Genomic DNA, 12931 nt, shown 5'->3' with positions numbered 1-12931 from the left:
TTGATATGCAGGAAATGGCTCACGTGTTGAAATATATCCTCGTTAACCCCTTGGACCTGAAGTTTGCCCTCAGCCAAGTTTGGGGTCATCTCAGTAGAGTCGACCAATATTATCGTGTAATCCGTGTTCATCAGACAGCTCCCGAGTATCTCACAGAACATTTAGAAGTTTCCTTCTCCTCAAAAGCAGCAGGTGCGCATGAAGAGATCTTAATGAAGCCACATTCTCTTTTCTCTGACGGCAATATCCAGCGATGGATTTCTTCTGGAACCTCGCCCCCTTATGGACTACGCAGTAATGTTTTGGCCGTATCATTCGAATAAATGCAATGCAACTTCAGATACATCTCTCAATCAGCTAATCATCTTTTCCGAGGGGCGATATATTCTTGTTTGAATGCATGCCCTAGCGAAGCTTGATCTGTTGCAAGTGCTCAGAGAAGCAGCCAAAGCCGCATCAGGCTTTGTCATTAAATGTTGCTGCCTTAGTTAACTCAATTTAAGACGTCTTCACTATATCGATTGTCTTACTTGAGCCGGCTAGGTTCTTGGGCAACAGACCTACCGAAGGTTGTGGGATATTTAGGATGCCATGTTCAAGAGGAACCAAGCATTGTCTATACGATCTGACCTTTTCTGTGCCCTGAGAATTCGCCCATGCATCTCCGGGTTGCCTTGAGCGGCTCATCGAAGTTGGCGATTCAAGGTTCGTGCAATGTAGATTGCGGTGATCCCTCGGCAAGGTTGTCAGTAGGATCGGGCATGAAGCATTCCTCTTCTCGTCTTCAAGGAGATACATTACCCTCCTCGACTTAACTGGCTCGAGGCTTGGGATGCAATGATATTTAATTGTCTTTACCACCGACCACCCCGAACACGTTCATCTGTTACGGCTAAATGAATCCGGCTTTCTCTTGGTATCAGTTGGCTATCGCAGTGTGGGAGATCCCTTGAGTGACTTCAAAATATCTAGTCCTATTCCCGCCGATACGAAACCTCTCTTTATATCATTTATAGAGAGGCTCCCGTATTTGGATGGACTGTGTTGCCGAACGATAAGATGTCTAAGAATTAGCAAATTTGAGAACGCGCGGAAATGCTTTAAGAACACGACGTTTGATGAGATGGTGCCAATTGACGAAGTAGTCATGGATTTTGTCAATGACTTACACCAAAAGTTCGACTTAGAGCTACACACATCGACTGATGAAATTGGTCAGCGATGATAGCACCTTATTCTCAACTAACGACGTCAATGGCACGGTGAGAATATATACATTCCGACATCGTGTATTGCTTTACTAGATCAAACCCGGAGATGGCCTTGTATCTGTATGCTTCGGACAATAGGCGGATATATTACCTCTGCAGGATGTACTGCAATGTTTGGAACCCAGCTCGTTGATCTGACTTGCGGAGACGGACGAAAGCGGGAGCGAAGTTGTACCATTAACCGGAAACTCTGACCTATCAGAACTGAACGGCTGTAATCTATTGGTAATCACTTCCCTTGCTCTGCGTTTATAGGGTGCTAGAGCTGTATCATGCTCCTGATATTAAATGTATCTAAGAAGTTCAAAATATGGCAATTCTTCCATATTTTCTTGACCACAGAGCTTAAATTATGCTCCTATCCATGGCCACTAAATTACTTGATCTATTACAACTATAAATAGAGCAAGCGTAAAGCAACCTCCAAGACAGTTGAAGTATGCATGATGTACATACACAGCAGGCGAGGAATGTGATGCGATCATCAGGTGATGAATTCCGCTGCCGAACTAACTTCTGTGCCTTTGCTGAGTTTCTTTTCCCCCACCTTTGACTGGCCGGAAGCATGGTAAAGAATGGTGTGATCTTCCGGATGGATTCCACGCCATCCTGCTCACGTTTCCGGGAGCGACATGGTCAGGAGATGGGCTGCTAGCTACCAGATGTAGTCGATCATTTTTTTGTTTATTTATCTCCGATAATTACAGCCAACAAGATGTGAGGTCATATATTTTTTCATTTGGTGAATTCTTCCACTACTCCCACTCGCTCGCAGCTAGGAGGACACTACAAGCATAGGCAGTAAGCAAGTTAAACTAGTTAGTTAGTTAACGACAGGTGAGTTTCGCACTTTCGCCCAAGCCTTGGCCTCTCGGTTTTAGAACAACGTCAACCCTACGAAGATACGAGAATGAGCCAGAAGACTGTAGAGCAATGTTCTCCATTGTCGATATATGTGCTCTCTTCGGGTTCATGACATCGAATCTAACCTCTCTAGCGTCTGATGGGTTGCTGACGGATGGTTGATGGTGCAGTGTGACCCCTTCCCTGCCTTCTTGTTGCCTCAACAGAGAGCCCAAACGCAGAGTAGTTATAAAGAATACGATCACGCAGACAACAACAATGTCCTTTGCGCGAGCTGTAGCCCGCTCTTCCATTCGCCAATTCTCCGCCCAGGGGCCCAAGCCAGAGAGTCGAACCCAGCGGTTTGTTGCGAATTCTGCGCTCGTTGCTCTGGTCGTGATACCTTTCATTCACCCCGCGCTGGAAAGCTTGCGGCAAAAGAGGAGCGGGAACACTCATGAGAGCAAGTATGTTCCCTGACATTTATTTATTACCCTGGCTTTAAACTGTACTGGGTTAACTTTTTGATAGTAGATACCCGCCGCTCTGCTTCCGTACATAGTAACGACAGACTAATCTTACCGAACAAATGTTGGTCCCACACGTCTGCCGTCTTTAATTGACTAGGGTTGCATATTTTCCCGTACCAGGCGGGCTATATCCAAGTCGTTTACTTACCCGGTTTTGAATCCAGTGTCATTGGCGGGCCTCAAGGCATGGTATCTGGGAATGGAGTTGCAGGGCGACTTTTTAATGCTTTCTATTCCTTTTTTAATCCCTTCTGGACTCCAATGGCATTTAGTTCCTGTCATATTAAATTAGCAGCAGCTAATTTTCGGAATTGATGAGCAATCTGCAACTTTCCATACATTTTGCAGCGTTGGCACTGACACGAGCACACGGTAATAAGGAGCTGACCTAACTCTATTCAGACTTCCACCCAAATATTTGGTGATACTTTTCTTCCAGCTATGGTGCGTTCTGGAATCGGAGGCTAATGCCTTATTCCTTTACCAATGGCAAAGCGTGAGCGGAGATATTTTTCGAATCGTGCAAGGCACGAGACTTTTCTATGTACAGTATGCGAACAGTTATTAACAAACTATTTCTCTGGCGGAGTAAGATTCCAGGGTCTAAGGAGCGCTAGCGGGTTTTGGCAAGGGCCGGTAGAGTGACATTGGCAGGATAGCCCGTCGAAGTTGTCCGCAGGCAACCCGTTTTAGCTGAATCGATCCCCTTTTCTCGACCGAAACAGCTCGGCAGCTTCGTACTTCCCCTTTTCTGAGACGCGTTGTGATTCCGTGTCCGGCTCATGCCTTGTCGCCGCCGGATCATGGCCCATCTCCTCGCTGGGACTACCTACATCATCCTGACCGAATGCATTTGCGGATATGCTCTTTGCTATTTTACCACCACCGGCCGCCTCCTGCATTTCATTTGATGATGAAGCACCGGGTGTAGGGGGAACGGCAAATGGCGGCTTAGATATCGTTGACGGAGGGGCTCTGGCCTCGGCCTCTCTTTTGGAGGCCTCCTGTTTGGCTCGTTGGGCGGCTTCGTGACGAGAGAGTCGATCAGCGTTTATGGAGCGTTTGGCAAAGTAGTATGCGCCGGCACCAGCTTTGAGGAGGAAAATGGATTAGTTAGAGGGCATGATTTCTTTTATCTCGGGATAGAAGCATCCTGATTATGGGGAGAGCTGGGAGCGCATACCAACACATAGGGAGCCCCAGCCAATCCTGTTTAAGGGAGAAGAGGTTAGATACCATCGGCTGAATTAACCGAGGAAACAGTCATTCGAATTAGACAATCTGGGGTGTAATCACCGCGTACCAGGTAGATCGAATCTTCGACGAAGTTAGTCACTTATTTCCGAAAGCTGCGAAACGCTGGTATTTTGCAGCAGCACTTACAGTATTCATTTTGGGACTTGCAATGGTATGCTGCGCTACGTATAAGGCGACGGAGTATGGAAGTATGCGCCGGATTCGGGGATTCGCATTAATATTTTTCTCATGAGCTTGTCGTTCGCCGTCCTGAGCGCAGGGAATCCCGAATTTTGCTATTACGTCGATGGGGCCGACCTCAGCCAATCAGAGCACAACCGCTTTCGTCGGAGCACAGCCGTATGCTGAGTAAGCTAATATATCACGTGATATTACTTGATCTCCAGGCGACATTCATCTGCTCAGCTCTCGCTCGCCTTCCATCGACGAAGGGCTTCCTGGTGAGCTTTTGCCATCATCTCCCAGGCTATTGGCCATAGGCTTTTCTTCAGCTCATTGCTTGAACCCGGACTGTGCATTTTCTCTCTGTATTTATCAGAAGCAAGTTGAGGAGCCCTGGATGACGTTGTTTGACGCGCAATCGGCTTCTCCATCTTGCCCGGTAGCCTGATTCCTTGCCTGGTTAAACTATGCCTCCCAAAAGAAAGGCTGTCGATGGTGTGTTGTTCTTCAAGCCCTATTTATAGCCTAGCGGGCTTGACTAACTCTGATACAGGCTCCCGGGTAGGAAGAGCCTCAAAGCGCGCCACGCCGGTCCCGAGTTCCACACCACAGAGCGTTCTTAGCGATGATGATTACACAGACCCCGGTGTGCAGAATTCCGATGTGGATGGAGATAATATAAAAAGTAAAGCCGGACTTGGTTATCCCTACGCATTGTTCATAAGACTGACCGATGTCCGTTCTTGCTCATAGAGGTCGTGGAGAAATTCTCCCTCCAGACCTTTAGCCGCGACAAGAAGTCCCAGGTATTAAAACAAGATCCTCATTTTGGGTATAAGGATTTTTCGTCCTTGCCATTGAAGCCCGACCATGCGAATAGACCACTATGGATTGAGCCCTTGAAGGGAACGATCACCTTGGAGAGCTTCTCGCCGTTAGCCTCGCAAGCGCAAGACTTTCTTACTACGATAGCCGAGCCCCTATCTCGTCCTACACATCTTCATGAATATAGATTGACCGGAAATAGTCTCTACGCTGCTGTATCGGTGGGGCTGCTGCCCGCAGACATCATTAACTTTCTCGATCGACTTTCGAAAACGCCGCTCCCTGAGACCATAAAGCAGTTTATCGTGAATTTCACAAAGTCCTATGGGAAGATTAAAGTTGTTCTAAAACATAATCGATTTTTTGTCGAAAGCTCCGATCCAGCGATGCTGCAGACGTTGCTACAAGATGAAGTTATCGGTGCGCAGAGGGTCGAAAACTCAGAGGGCATTATACAGCAAGCTGCTCCAAAAATGGGCGGGCTGGTTATCCCTGGGACAAAGGATGCTGCCGGCCTTAGGCAAAATCCTGACCAGAAACCTGAAAATGGAGAAGGAGAAGCTCCTCCACTCAAGGACGATGATTTATTGGTCTCGCTAAGAGACGAGGACGACGATGATGAGGATCAGGCGCAGGTTCATAGTTTTGAAATTCCTAACACAAGTGTGGAAGCCGTGAAAGCGCGATGTCAGAGTATGGGTTGTCCGGCATTGGAAGAATACGATTTTCGCAATGACGAGATAAACCCGACCTTGGATATTGATCTTAAGCCCAACGCCCAAATCCGGAGCTATCAGGAAAAAAGTTTAAGTAAAATGTTTGGAAACGGTCGAGCGAAGAGTGGAATCATCGTCTTGCCCTGCGGAGCAGGAAAGACTCTAGTTGGGATTACTGCGGCGTGCACAATCAAGAAAGGAACTATAGTTCTGTGCACAAGTTCCATGTCGGTCGTTCAATGGCGCAATGAATTTTTACGATGGTCGAATATTGATCCTAATGACATCGCTATATTTACCTCTGACAATAAGGAAAGGTTCAGAAGAAGTACTGGTATCATCGTTTCGACATACTCTATGGTTTCGCAAACTCGCGCTAGATCTCATGATGCCGAGAAGATGATGGACTGGATGCAATCTCGGGAATGGGGTTTAATGATCCTGGACGAAGTCCATGTCGTGCCCGCATCCATGTTCCGAAAGGTCACCTCTGCTATCGCCACCCAGACAAAGCTTGGTTTGACGGCGACGTTGCTGAGAGAAGACGACAAGATCAAGGATCTTAACTTCCTTATTGGACCTAAACTCTATGAAGCCAACTGGATGGAACTGGCGGAGCAAGGTCACATCGCTAAAGTCCAATGTGCAGAAGTCTGGTGCCCCATGACAACAGAATTCTATACTGAATATATGCGTGAAAAGTCGAGAAAGGCTGCTCTGCTATATATCATGAATCCAAGGAAGTTCCAGGCATGTCAATTTCTGATCGACTATCATGAGAAACGCGGAGATAAGGTTATCGTCTTTTCCGATAATGTCTACGCGTTGGAGCGATATGCCTTGAAGTTGAACAAGGCATATATCTATGGAGGGACTCCACAAAACGAGCGTTTGCGAATTCTGGAAAATTTCCAACATAATGAGCAGGTGAATACGATATTCCTCTCAAAGATTGGAGATACTTCCTTGGATCTTCCAGAGGCGACCTGCCTGATCCAAATATCATCTCACTACGGCTCTCGACGTCAAGAGGCCCAGAGATTAGGACGCATCCTCCGGGCTAAACGCAGAAATGATGAAGGTTTTAACGCCTTTTTCTACTCGTTAGTCTCCAAGGATACGGATGAAATGTACTATTCCTCTAAGCGACAGGCATTTTTGGTCGATCAGGGTTATGCTTTTAAGGTCATCACGCATCTCCAAGGTATTGAGAACCTCGAGGGTCTCGCGTATGCTACCGCAGCGGAACGTCGTGAGCTCTTACAGGAAGTCATGTTGCAGAATGAAACGTCTGCTGCCGTTGAAGAAGTAGTCGATGACCTATTTAGCGAACGTTCTGGCGGGCCGAGGGCTAAAGCCGCTAGAAAAGCTGCTGTGAAACGCAGTGCTGCCACGCTGAGCGGGCTCGCAGGTGGCGAAGATATGGCTTACATTGAGCATAATAAGAGCAGAAATAAACAACTGAAGGAGAAAGTAAGCCATCATCCGCTGTTCAGGAAATTTGAAAGGGAGAGACAGAAGCGAAAGAAACTCTTGCAGGAAGGCCGATAAGGTTTTAGACTAATGACATCTAACTAGATGGGATCTTGGTTATCATATGTACTTTTAGATTTAGTGCATCATGCGACACAGAATGATCTGCTGTACTCCGTACGGAGTACATATGAATTAATGAGAAGATGATATTCGGACATAAGCCTGAGTTCGGTCGTACTTTTATTTTTAGCCCTGACGAAGAGCCACAGCAATATTCCAACCAACCTTGGTCAGCAGCTGGAATCCGGAATAAATAAAGTCCGTTGTAGTGGAACATTATTTCTCCGAGTGTTGGCCGCGCCGCCTCCAGAGGAAGCTCGTTGGAACAGCTGGGATATCCAACGTGAGCAGTTGTTTTCTAGATTATCAGTCTTCTGAGTGCTGCTATACGATCATGGATTTTGCCTCGTTAATGTCCAAAGAGATTGCCAAATCCAAACCACCAGCGAAACAATCCTCCCAGGCGGAACAAAACCAGCAGTATGTGCGCCGTTCCGAACTTGAAACCGCGCGCGTCGCCGCGTACAATGCAGAGCAGGAGAGATTACAAAGAGAACGAGAAGAGCGCGCGGAGCGAAAGAGAAAACTAGACGAGGAAGAGGCGGAGCGAAATAGGATCCGTGAGGAGAAGAGGCGGCGGCTTGCCGAGGAATCGAGACGGAGGAGAGAAGCGGAAGAGGCGGCGAAGGAGGCGGAGAGGAGGAAGAGGCTGGGGCTGAGTGTCACGCCTGCAGAGGAGAATGGTGAGAGTGGCAAGGAGCAGACACCTTTGGAAGGCGAAGAGGTTGTTGGCCAGGAAGAAGTTGTTGAGAAACTGAGGAGTGTGGGCGAACCGATTCGGTTATTCGGAGAGAGTGATAAGGGTCGGTTGAAGAGGTATAGACGCCTTGTGCAGAGATCCGCTACGCCGCAGAAGCAACTGTCCGATGGCCCGATACCTACGACTTTGGAGCTCCTTCCGGAGGCGGAAATGAAAGTACCAGACAAGGTCCCAGAGGATGAAGAAGGGAAAAAATATCTTTTCAGACAGCTTGCGTCTTATTTTACGATGGTTTTGAAAGAGTGGGAAATTGCTTTGTCCAAGAGAGACGATAGCGTCAAGAGCACGTTTCAAGGCCGTCAGGCATACAATGCTATGGTGCAGTCGAGGGATAATATGAAACCTTTGTTCAAGAAGTTTGAAAATGCCGACGTTGAAGAGGGTATTTTAGGACCCATTGTCGAAATTGTTAGAAATGCGCAGAATCGCCGGTACGTCGATGCTAATGATGGGTATTTGAGATTGAGTATCGGAAAAGCGTAAGTATCGTCTCTTCACATTCCTCTATCAAGGATGTCATCGCTGATATGTATGATACTAGCGCTTGGCCTATCGGTGTTACCATGGTTGGTATCCATGAACGTTCTGCACGGGAAAAGCTTCACGAAGGCGGTCAAGACAAAGCCCATATCATGAGTGATGAGATAACCAGGAAGTTCCTTCAAAGTATTAAACGATGCCTTACCTTCGCACAAGTCCGCTGGCCGCCTGACGATCAGCTGCAGCTTATGGGTTGAGGCCTGCGATTTGGTCAGAGTGCTAGGAATAAAGAAAAACCAGCCCCAATCCCAATTCCCGCCTGCCTAACTTTAAAATTGTTTTGGACAACCGATTAGCAGAAAGGTTTTTCGAGAGCGTTTTGTTTTCACGCCTCAAGTCATCCCATTTGTGACGAAACCGTAAGTGAGAGTTGGTATATAGTGTATTCCAGGAATCCGGAGTACCGTGTCGCACGAAGCCAGATCTATTACATCTGATGAGACAGAAAAATTGTCCTATCAAGGCCAACCCCAACGTTAAAGTTGCCATTAATGGACAGTCTCTAGTAAACATATACGTGGTGGTAGTTGTCGTGTTTTAAATTTCCAGGATTGCCTAGTTATCCATGGCATAGATGATAGCTCGCAAAGATATGTTAAATTCTTTATGCAGTGGTAGTTACTCCGTACAGTGCTTCGTAATAATGAAAGAGACATTTCCAACCTTCCACTTCGCAAATTGATGTGTGAAAGGGATCCAGGGGTTCACCAGAGGCCAGAGCCCAAACCTTCTAAAGAAAGGTGCAATTGTAGCAAACCGAAAGTTGAGAGGGAAAAGCATGACTTGCGACAATCTGGGGAGCACCACGCTATACTCCGTACTCCCTAGACCATATTACCATCCGCAAGAAATAAACGAAGGAAAGTGGCCCAGGCATAACCATGTTTGCACCTTGTTATAGTAGTATGTTACTCAAAGAATTCATTGCTCTTGCCGTTGAGCAAGGCTAGCTTTCAGATTGCCTTTCCAGAATCCATAGATGCCACAGAGCCATAGTGATGGAAGTTAAAGGGCAAAGAAATCTCCGGTATCGATTTCCTCTTAGCTTTGTTTACTGGCTTTAGCTTGGAGAGCCGTCTTTGCAGAGGGCGAAATCCATTATTTTTTGGGCCAGGAAGGATAGAAAGGGAGAGCGTTCGCCGGGCAGGGCTTCTCGGTGGTGGGGCCGGTAAAGTAGTGAACTTTTCCGCCGACCAAGCTCGCATATGCCGAGAGCTTGGGGCCGTGGTTTCAGGCAATGGTGGCATTATCCGTTCCACAGAGAGAGCACGCCTATGTTGCGACGCTTCGAAGGAAAAACTAGCGGGACTCAATAGATCATGGGACCTTGAAACGATCTTATCCGCTGAGACGGCTCGCCCATGTGGGTATATACGACTAGGGCTAGCATTTCCAGGATGTAAAAGGTCAGGGGTAGGTTGGCGATCAGGCAATGCTTGAACCCGAGATGCACCCAAGGACAACCGTCGGGAGGATGGCTTCCGAGGCTCAAAGGGTGGGGGTCGTGCTGGAGACGGCGGGTTGGATCCGATGGAAGAAGAAGGGCGTTTATCAGCAGTGCTCGGGGGTACTTCTTCTATCCGAATGGGCACAGGAAACATCAAAGCACCGCGGGAACTGCTGGACCTCCTGTGTCTCATACCCCTGGATAGTGATCGACGAACTGGCGTGTTCTCAAAAAACTCAACCTCGGAAGAAGAAGGGGAATCCTTTTGTGATGAAAAATCGGATCCAAAAGTAGGAGAGTTTGGGGTGCTAATATCCGATGATGCAGTATAATTCTGCGCGGAAGACTCCAAAGCCGCCATTTGACATCGTGTACAAGCCGCTGCAGTCACCTCAAAGACCTTGACCTTTCTTGCAGTTGCAGCCCTGGCATTCCTCACCTCGTTGGAATCAGTTGCGAGACGTTCAATTTCGTTATCTGTCATTTGTGAAATCCGAGTTGGTGACATGATGCTTTCAATCCCATCCAAAAGACAGTTTTCAATAGCCAACCCCGCAATATTGTCGAGGAAAACCCCAAGAGCGGTGGCATAATACACCTGCATGCAATCGAGAATTTCATCGCAAAGCGAAAAGTCCACGTCATCCGAGATATCATTAGGATCCGCCTTCTCAGAGATTTTGCGTTGAATTTGACGTAATCTAAAGCTCAACTGTTCGTTAAGAGTTGACGGTATCATTCTCTTGTACGGTTTCAACAGTTCATCAACCTTAGAATTGGTTTTCCGTAGCCGTTCTTCCATTTCCCGGTTAATGATCTCCCGCATAATAGCTTTGCTAGTGTGGGGACCGGCGATATGATGGAGGAGTTCATCTAGAAACTGCTTCACTTTCTTCCAAATTTCTGATATGTGGGCTTTTGTTATCTTGTCCCATTTTAAGGACTGCCGTATAAATAATTCACCGACGATACGAGAATTCGCCAGTCCGGTTATTCCTCGAACATTATTGGATTTCAGAAGCTGGTGAATTCCACGGATATACTCAGATTTTAACATGGGTTGCGGATCATCAGGAAATCCTAGCGTTGGCGCAATGCTCATCGTAGGATTATCATATATATAGTGGCTATGGCCCCTTTGCCTCATGTCCACGGCAAAATCTTCAGCCCACTTTCGGATTATCGAGCGGAGCCGTCTTACTGACCGATTCGAGCGCTGTCGAAAATAGGAATCGGAGTATTCGCCTAGGACAGCGTCCCTTGTGAATGTTTGGATCGTTTCCCCGATGCTGGTAATATGCAATCGACGCTCCGCCGGCGTGGACATGTCCGGACCTAACCTCTGCAGCGATTCTCTCTGGATTTCAAGTTCCTTTTGGATCTCGGAAGATAACATTGAAAGCTGCAGTTCAACCTGGCTCAATAATATCTTATTTAAACGATCCCTAAGGGAATCTATTCCCACTGCATTTGGCGAAAGAGATTTCCACGGCGTAGCGCTGCTTAAAAAGAGACTCTCAGTTTCGTCCCGACTTAACCCAAATGATCCCTTGTGTTCAGTATCGATGTTTTTCAAAACATGCCACCCAAGGTTCGGTGGTGTATGTTGGTGCTTTACACGTGCATACAAGGTAGTCAACCCAGAAGAACATGGGTCCAACTTATCAGCCTTTGTGATAATGCCCATTGTCCTTGACGCACAGGACGCAGCCAGCTGAAGGGCAGATTGCTGGCGAAGAGGTATATCTGCAGAAATGATAGCCAGAACAATGCTTCGCGGATTGTTCGTATAGGACTCCGTAAGTTCTCTGACTAAGGCGACATCTTCTACGGTCTCATTATCACCAGGCTCTTGGATGAGACCTGGTAAATCAATAACCGTTAAATCCGGAAGTGTAGGGCCCGAAACCTCAAGCTGCAAGGTATCCTGCGAAAAACGTCGTTCTTCGTTTAAACCTATATATTGTTCGGCTTTTTCAAGAAATTCGGAAACGTTTTCAAGCCAGTTATGCTGCGCCGAAAAGGTTTGGAGCTTGTGTTTGTGGTCGGGAGAGGCATTTGGGCCGGGTCGTATTCTCACTGAAGTCGAAACTTCGGCTGATCTTCGAAAAATACCTTCTATTGCGAATCGGGTGCGGACGGTATGGCTTACAGGAAATGATAGACCGGTGATTGCCTGGAAGACAGACGTTTTCCCACAGCCCCGATGGCCACAGATAACAAGCTGAGGTAGGCAAATCCGATGTCGAAAACCCAAATTTCGGAGTTCATCGATGCGGCTAAGCAGCTCCGCCGGGCCTTCCGCCTGTAGCAAATTTAAGGGCGCGGATTCGAGGCTAGCCATGATCGTTCAGTTGCCATCTGGTACCTGAAGTATCAATCAACTAAGATTGATGAGAATAAAGAAAAAAAATCATCATGGGAAACAAGGTGTTTAAACAAACATCTGCACCAGGATGACCGGGGAAGGTTGGATGCCCCGGGTGGTGACGGGCCACCAAATAAACTCAATTATGATAAGATCAATTCATTATTGGTGACGAACACCAAGCATGCGGTCCTCCCGCAAATGGTAAACATCGTGCATGGAATGACGCTCAAAGCGACAAAAGGGCCAAACCCTGCATAGTCCGTCGATCGTACCGAGAGGTGGGGGGATGATCCGCAGCAAGGATGCTAGGACCAGTGCCGGCTCGATATTAACGCATGCCTACTTTTGAGAGTAGGAATCCTATTCTCTGCATTGGTATGGATGTGTTTCCGTGGTACGGAGTACATATAGTCACTATACATGGACAACTGGCATGACAGGTAGGCAGTTAACTGCTCCCCAAAAATTTTCGGTCAGAGAGTGAGCGCTCGGTAAAGAAACTCGAATGAGCATCTGACCACAAAACCAAGAGATTTAAGCCACTGAGAAGCATGGAATACCCTGCATCGATCAAAGACTCTCCGTTACAATTGACCAGGATCGTCAACATGCA

The 12931-nt window shown here is 47.3% G+C and overlaps 6 protein-coding genes across 6 annotated transcripts; 3 read left to right on the top strand and 3 right to left on the bottom strand.

Annotated features, from left to right (window-relative positions):
- Positions 1 to 116: 116 nt before the first annotated feature.
- Positions 117 to 1214, bottom strand: CIMG_11765 (uncharacterized protein). The gene is made up of 3 exons (XM_012358683.1): positions 1170 to 1214; positions 531 to 1063; positions 117 to 479 (listed from the first exon to the last, which is right to left on the bottom strand). Exons 2-3 carry the CDS (start codon positions 796 to 798, stop codon positions 457 to 459), a joined length of 291 nt encoding a protein of 96 aa, XP_012214106.1. The 5' UTR covers positions 799 to 1063; positions 1170 to 1214; the 3' UTR covers positions 117 to 456.
- Positions 1215 to 1999: 785 nt separating this feature from the next.
- Positions 2000 to 3293, top strand: CIMG_06529 (uncharacterized protein). The gene is made up of 3 exons (XM_001242632.2): positions 2000 to 2108; positions 2306 to 2581; positions 2649 to 3293. Exons 2-3 carry the CDS (start codon positions 2394 to 2396, stop codon positions 2674 to 2676), a joined length of 216 nt encoding a protein of 71 aa, XP_001242633.2. The 5' UTR covers positions 2000 to 2108; positions 2306 to 2393; the 3' UTR covers positions 2677 to 3293.
- CIMG_06528 (uncharacterized protein) lies at positions 2907 to 4120 on the bottom strand. Its single transcript, XM_001242631.2, has 4 exons — positions 4028 to 4120; positions 3948 to 3961; positions 3828 to 3853; positions 2907 to 3734 (listed from the first exon to the last, which is right to left on the bottom strand). Exons 1-4 carry the CDS (start codon positions 4034 to 4036, stop codon positions 3334 to 3336), a joined length of 450 nt encoding a protein of 149 aa, XP_001242632.1. The 5' UTR covers positions 4037 to 4120; the 3' UTR covers positions 2907 to 3333.
- Positions 4121 to 4348: 228 nt separating this feature from the next.
- Positions 4349 to 7301, top strand: CIMG_13063 (DNA repair helicase rad25). The gene is made up of 3 exons (XM_001242630.2): positions 4349 to 4558; positions 4617 to 4748; positions 4817 to 7301. The coding sequence occupies exons 1-3, from the start codon at positions 4531 to 4533 to the stop codon at positions 7153 to 7155; spliced, it is 2499 nt and encodes an 832-aa protein (XP_001242631.1). The 5' UTR covers positions 4349 to 4530; the 3' UTR covers positions 7156 to 7301.
- A 206-nt stretch (positions 7302 to 7507) lies between these two features.
- CIMG_13062 (mRNA splicing factor) lies at positions 7508 to 9128 on the top strand. Its single transcript, XM_004445326.1, has 2 exons — positions 7508 to 8439; positions 8502 to 9128. Exons 1-2 carry the CDS (start codon positions 7535 to 7537, stop codon positions 8695 to 8697), a joined length of 1101 nt encoding a protein of 366 aa, XP_004445383.1. The 5' UTR covers positions 7508 to 7534; the 3' UTR covers positions 8698 to 9128.
- CIMG_06524 (uncharacterized protein) lies at positions 9080 to 12684 on the bottom strand. The gene is made up of 2 exons (XM_001242627.2): positions 12392 to 12684; positions 9080 to 12331 (listed from the first exon to the last, which is right to left on the bottom strand). Exon 2 carries the CDS (start codon positions 12289 to 12291, stop codon positions 9454 to 9456), a length of 2838 nt encoding a protein of 945 aa, XP_001242628.1. The 5' UTR covers positions 12292 to 12331; positions 12392 to 12684; the 3' UTR covers positions 9080 to 9453.
- Between the last annotated feature and the right edge of the window lie 247 nt (positions 12685 to 12931).

This window comes from Coccidioides immitis (genome assembly GCF_000149335.2).
Source record: "Coccidioides immitis RS genomic scaffold supercont3.2, whole genome shotgun sequence".
Taxonomy (NCBI): Eukaryota; Fungi; Ascomycota; class Eurotiomycetes; order Onygenales; family Onygenaceae; genus Coccidioides; species Coccidioides immitis.
This window is presented reverse-complemented; position numbering and strand designations above follow the sequence as displayed.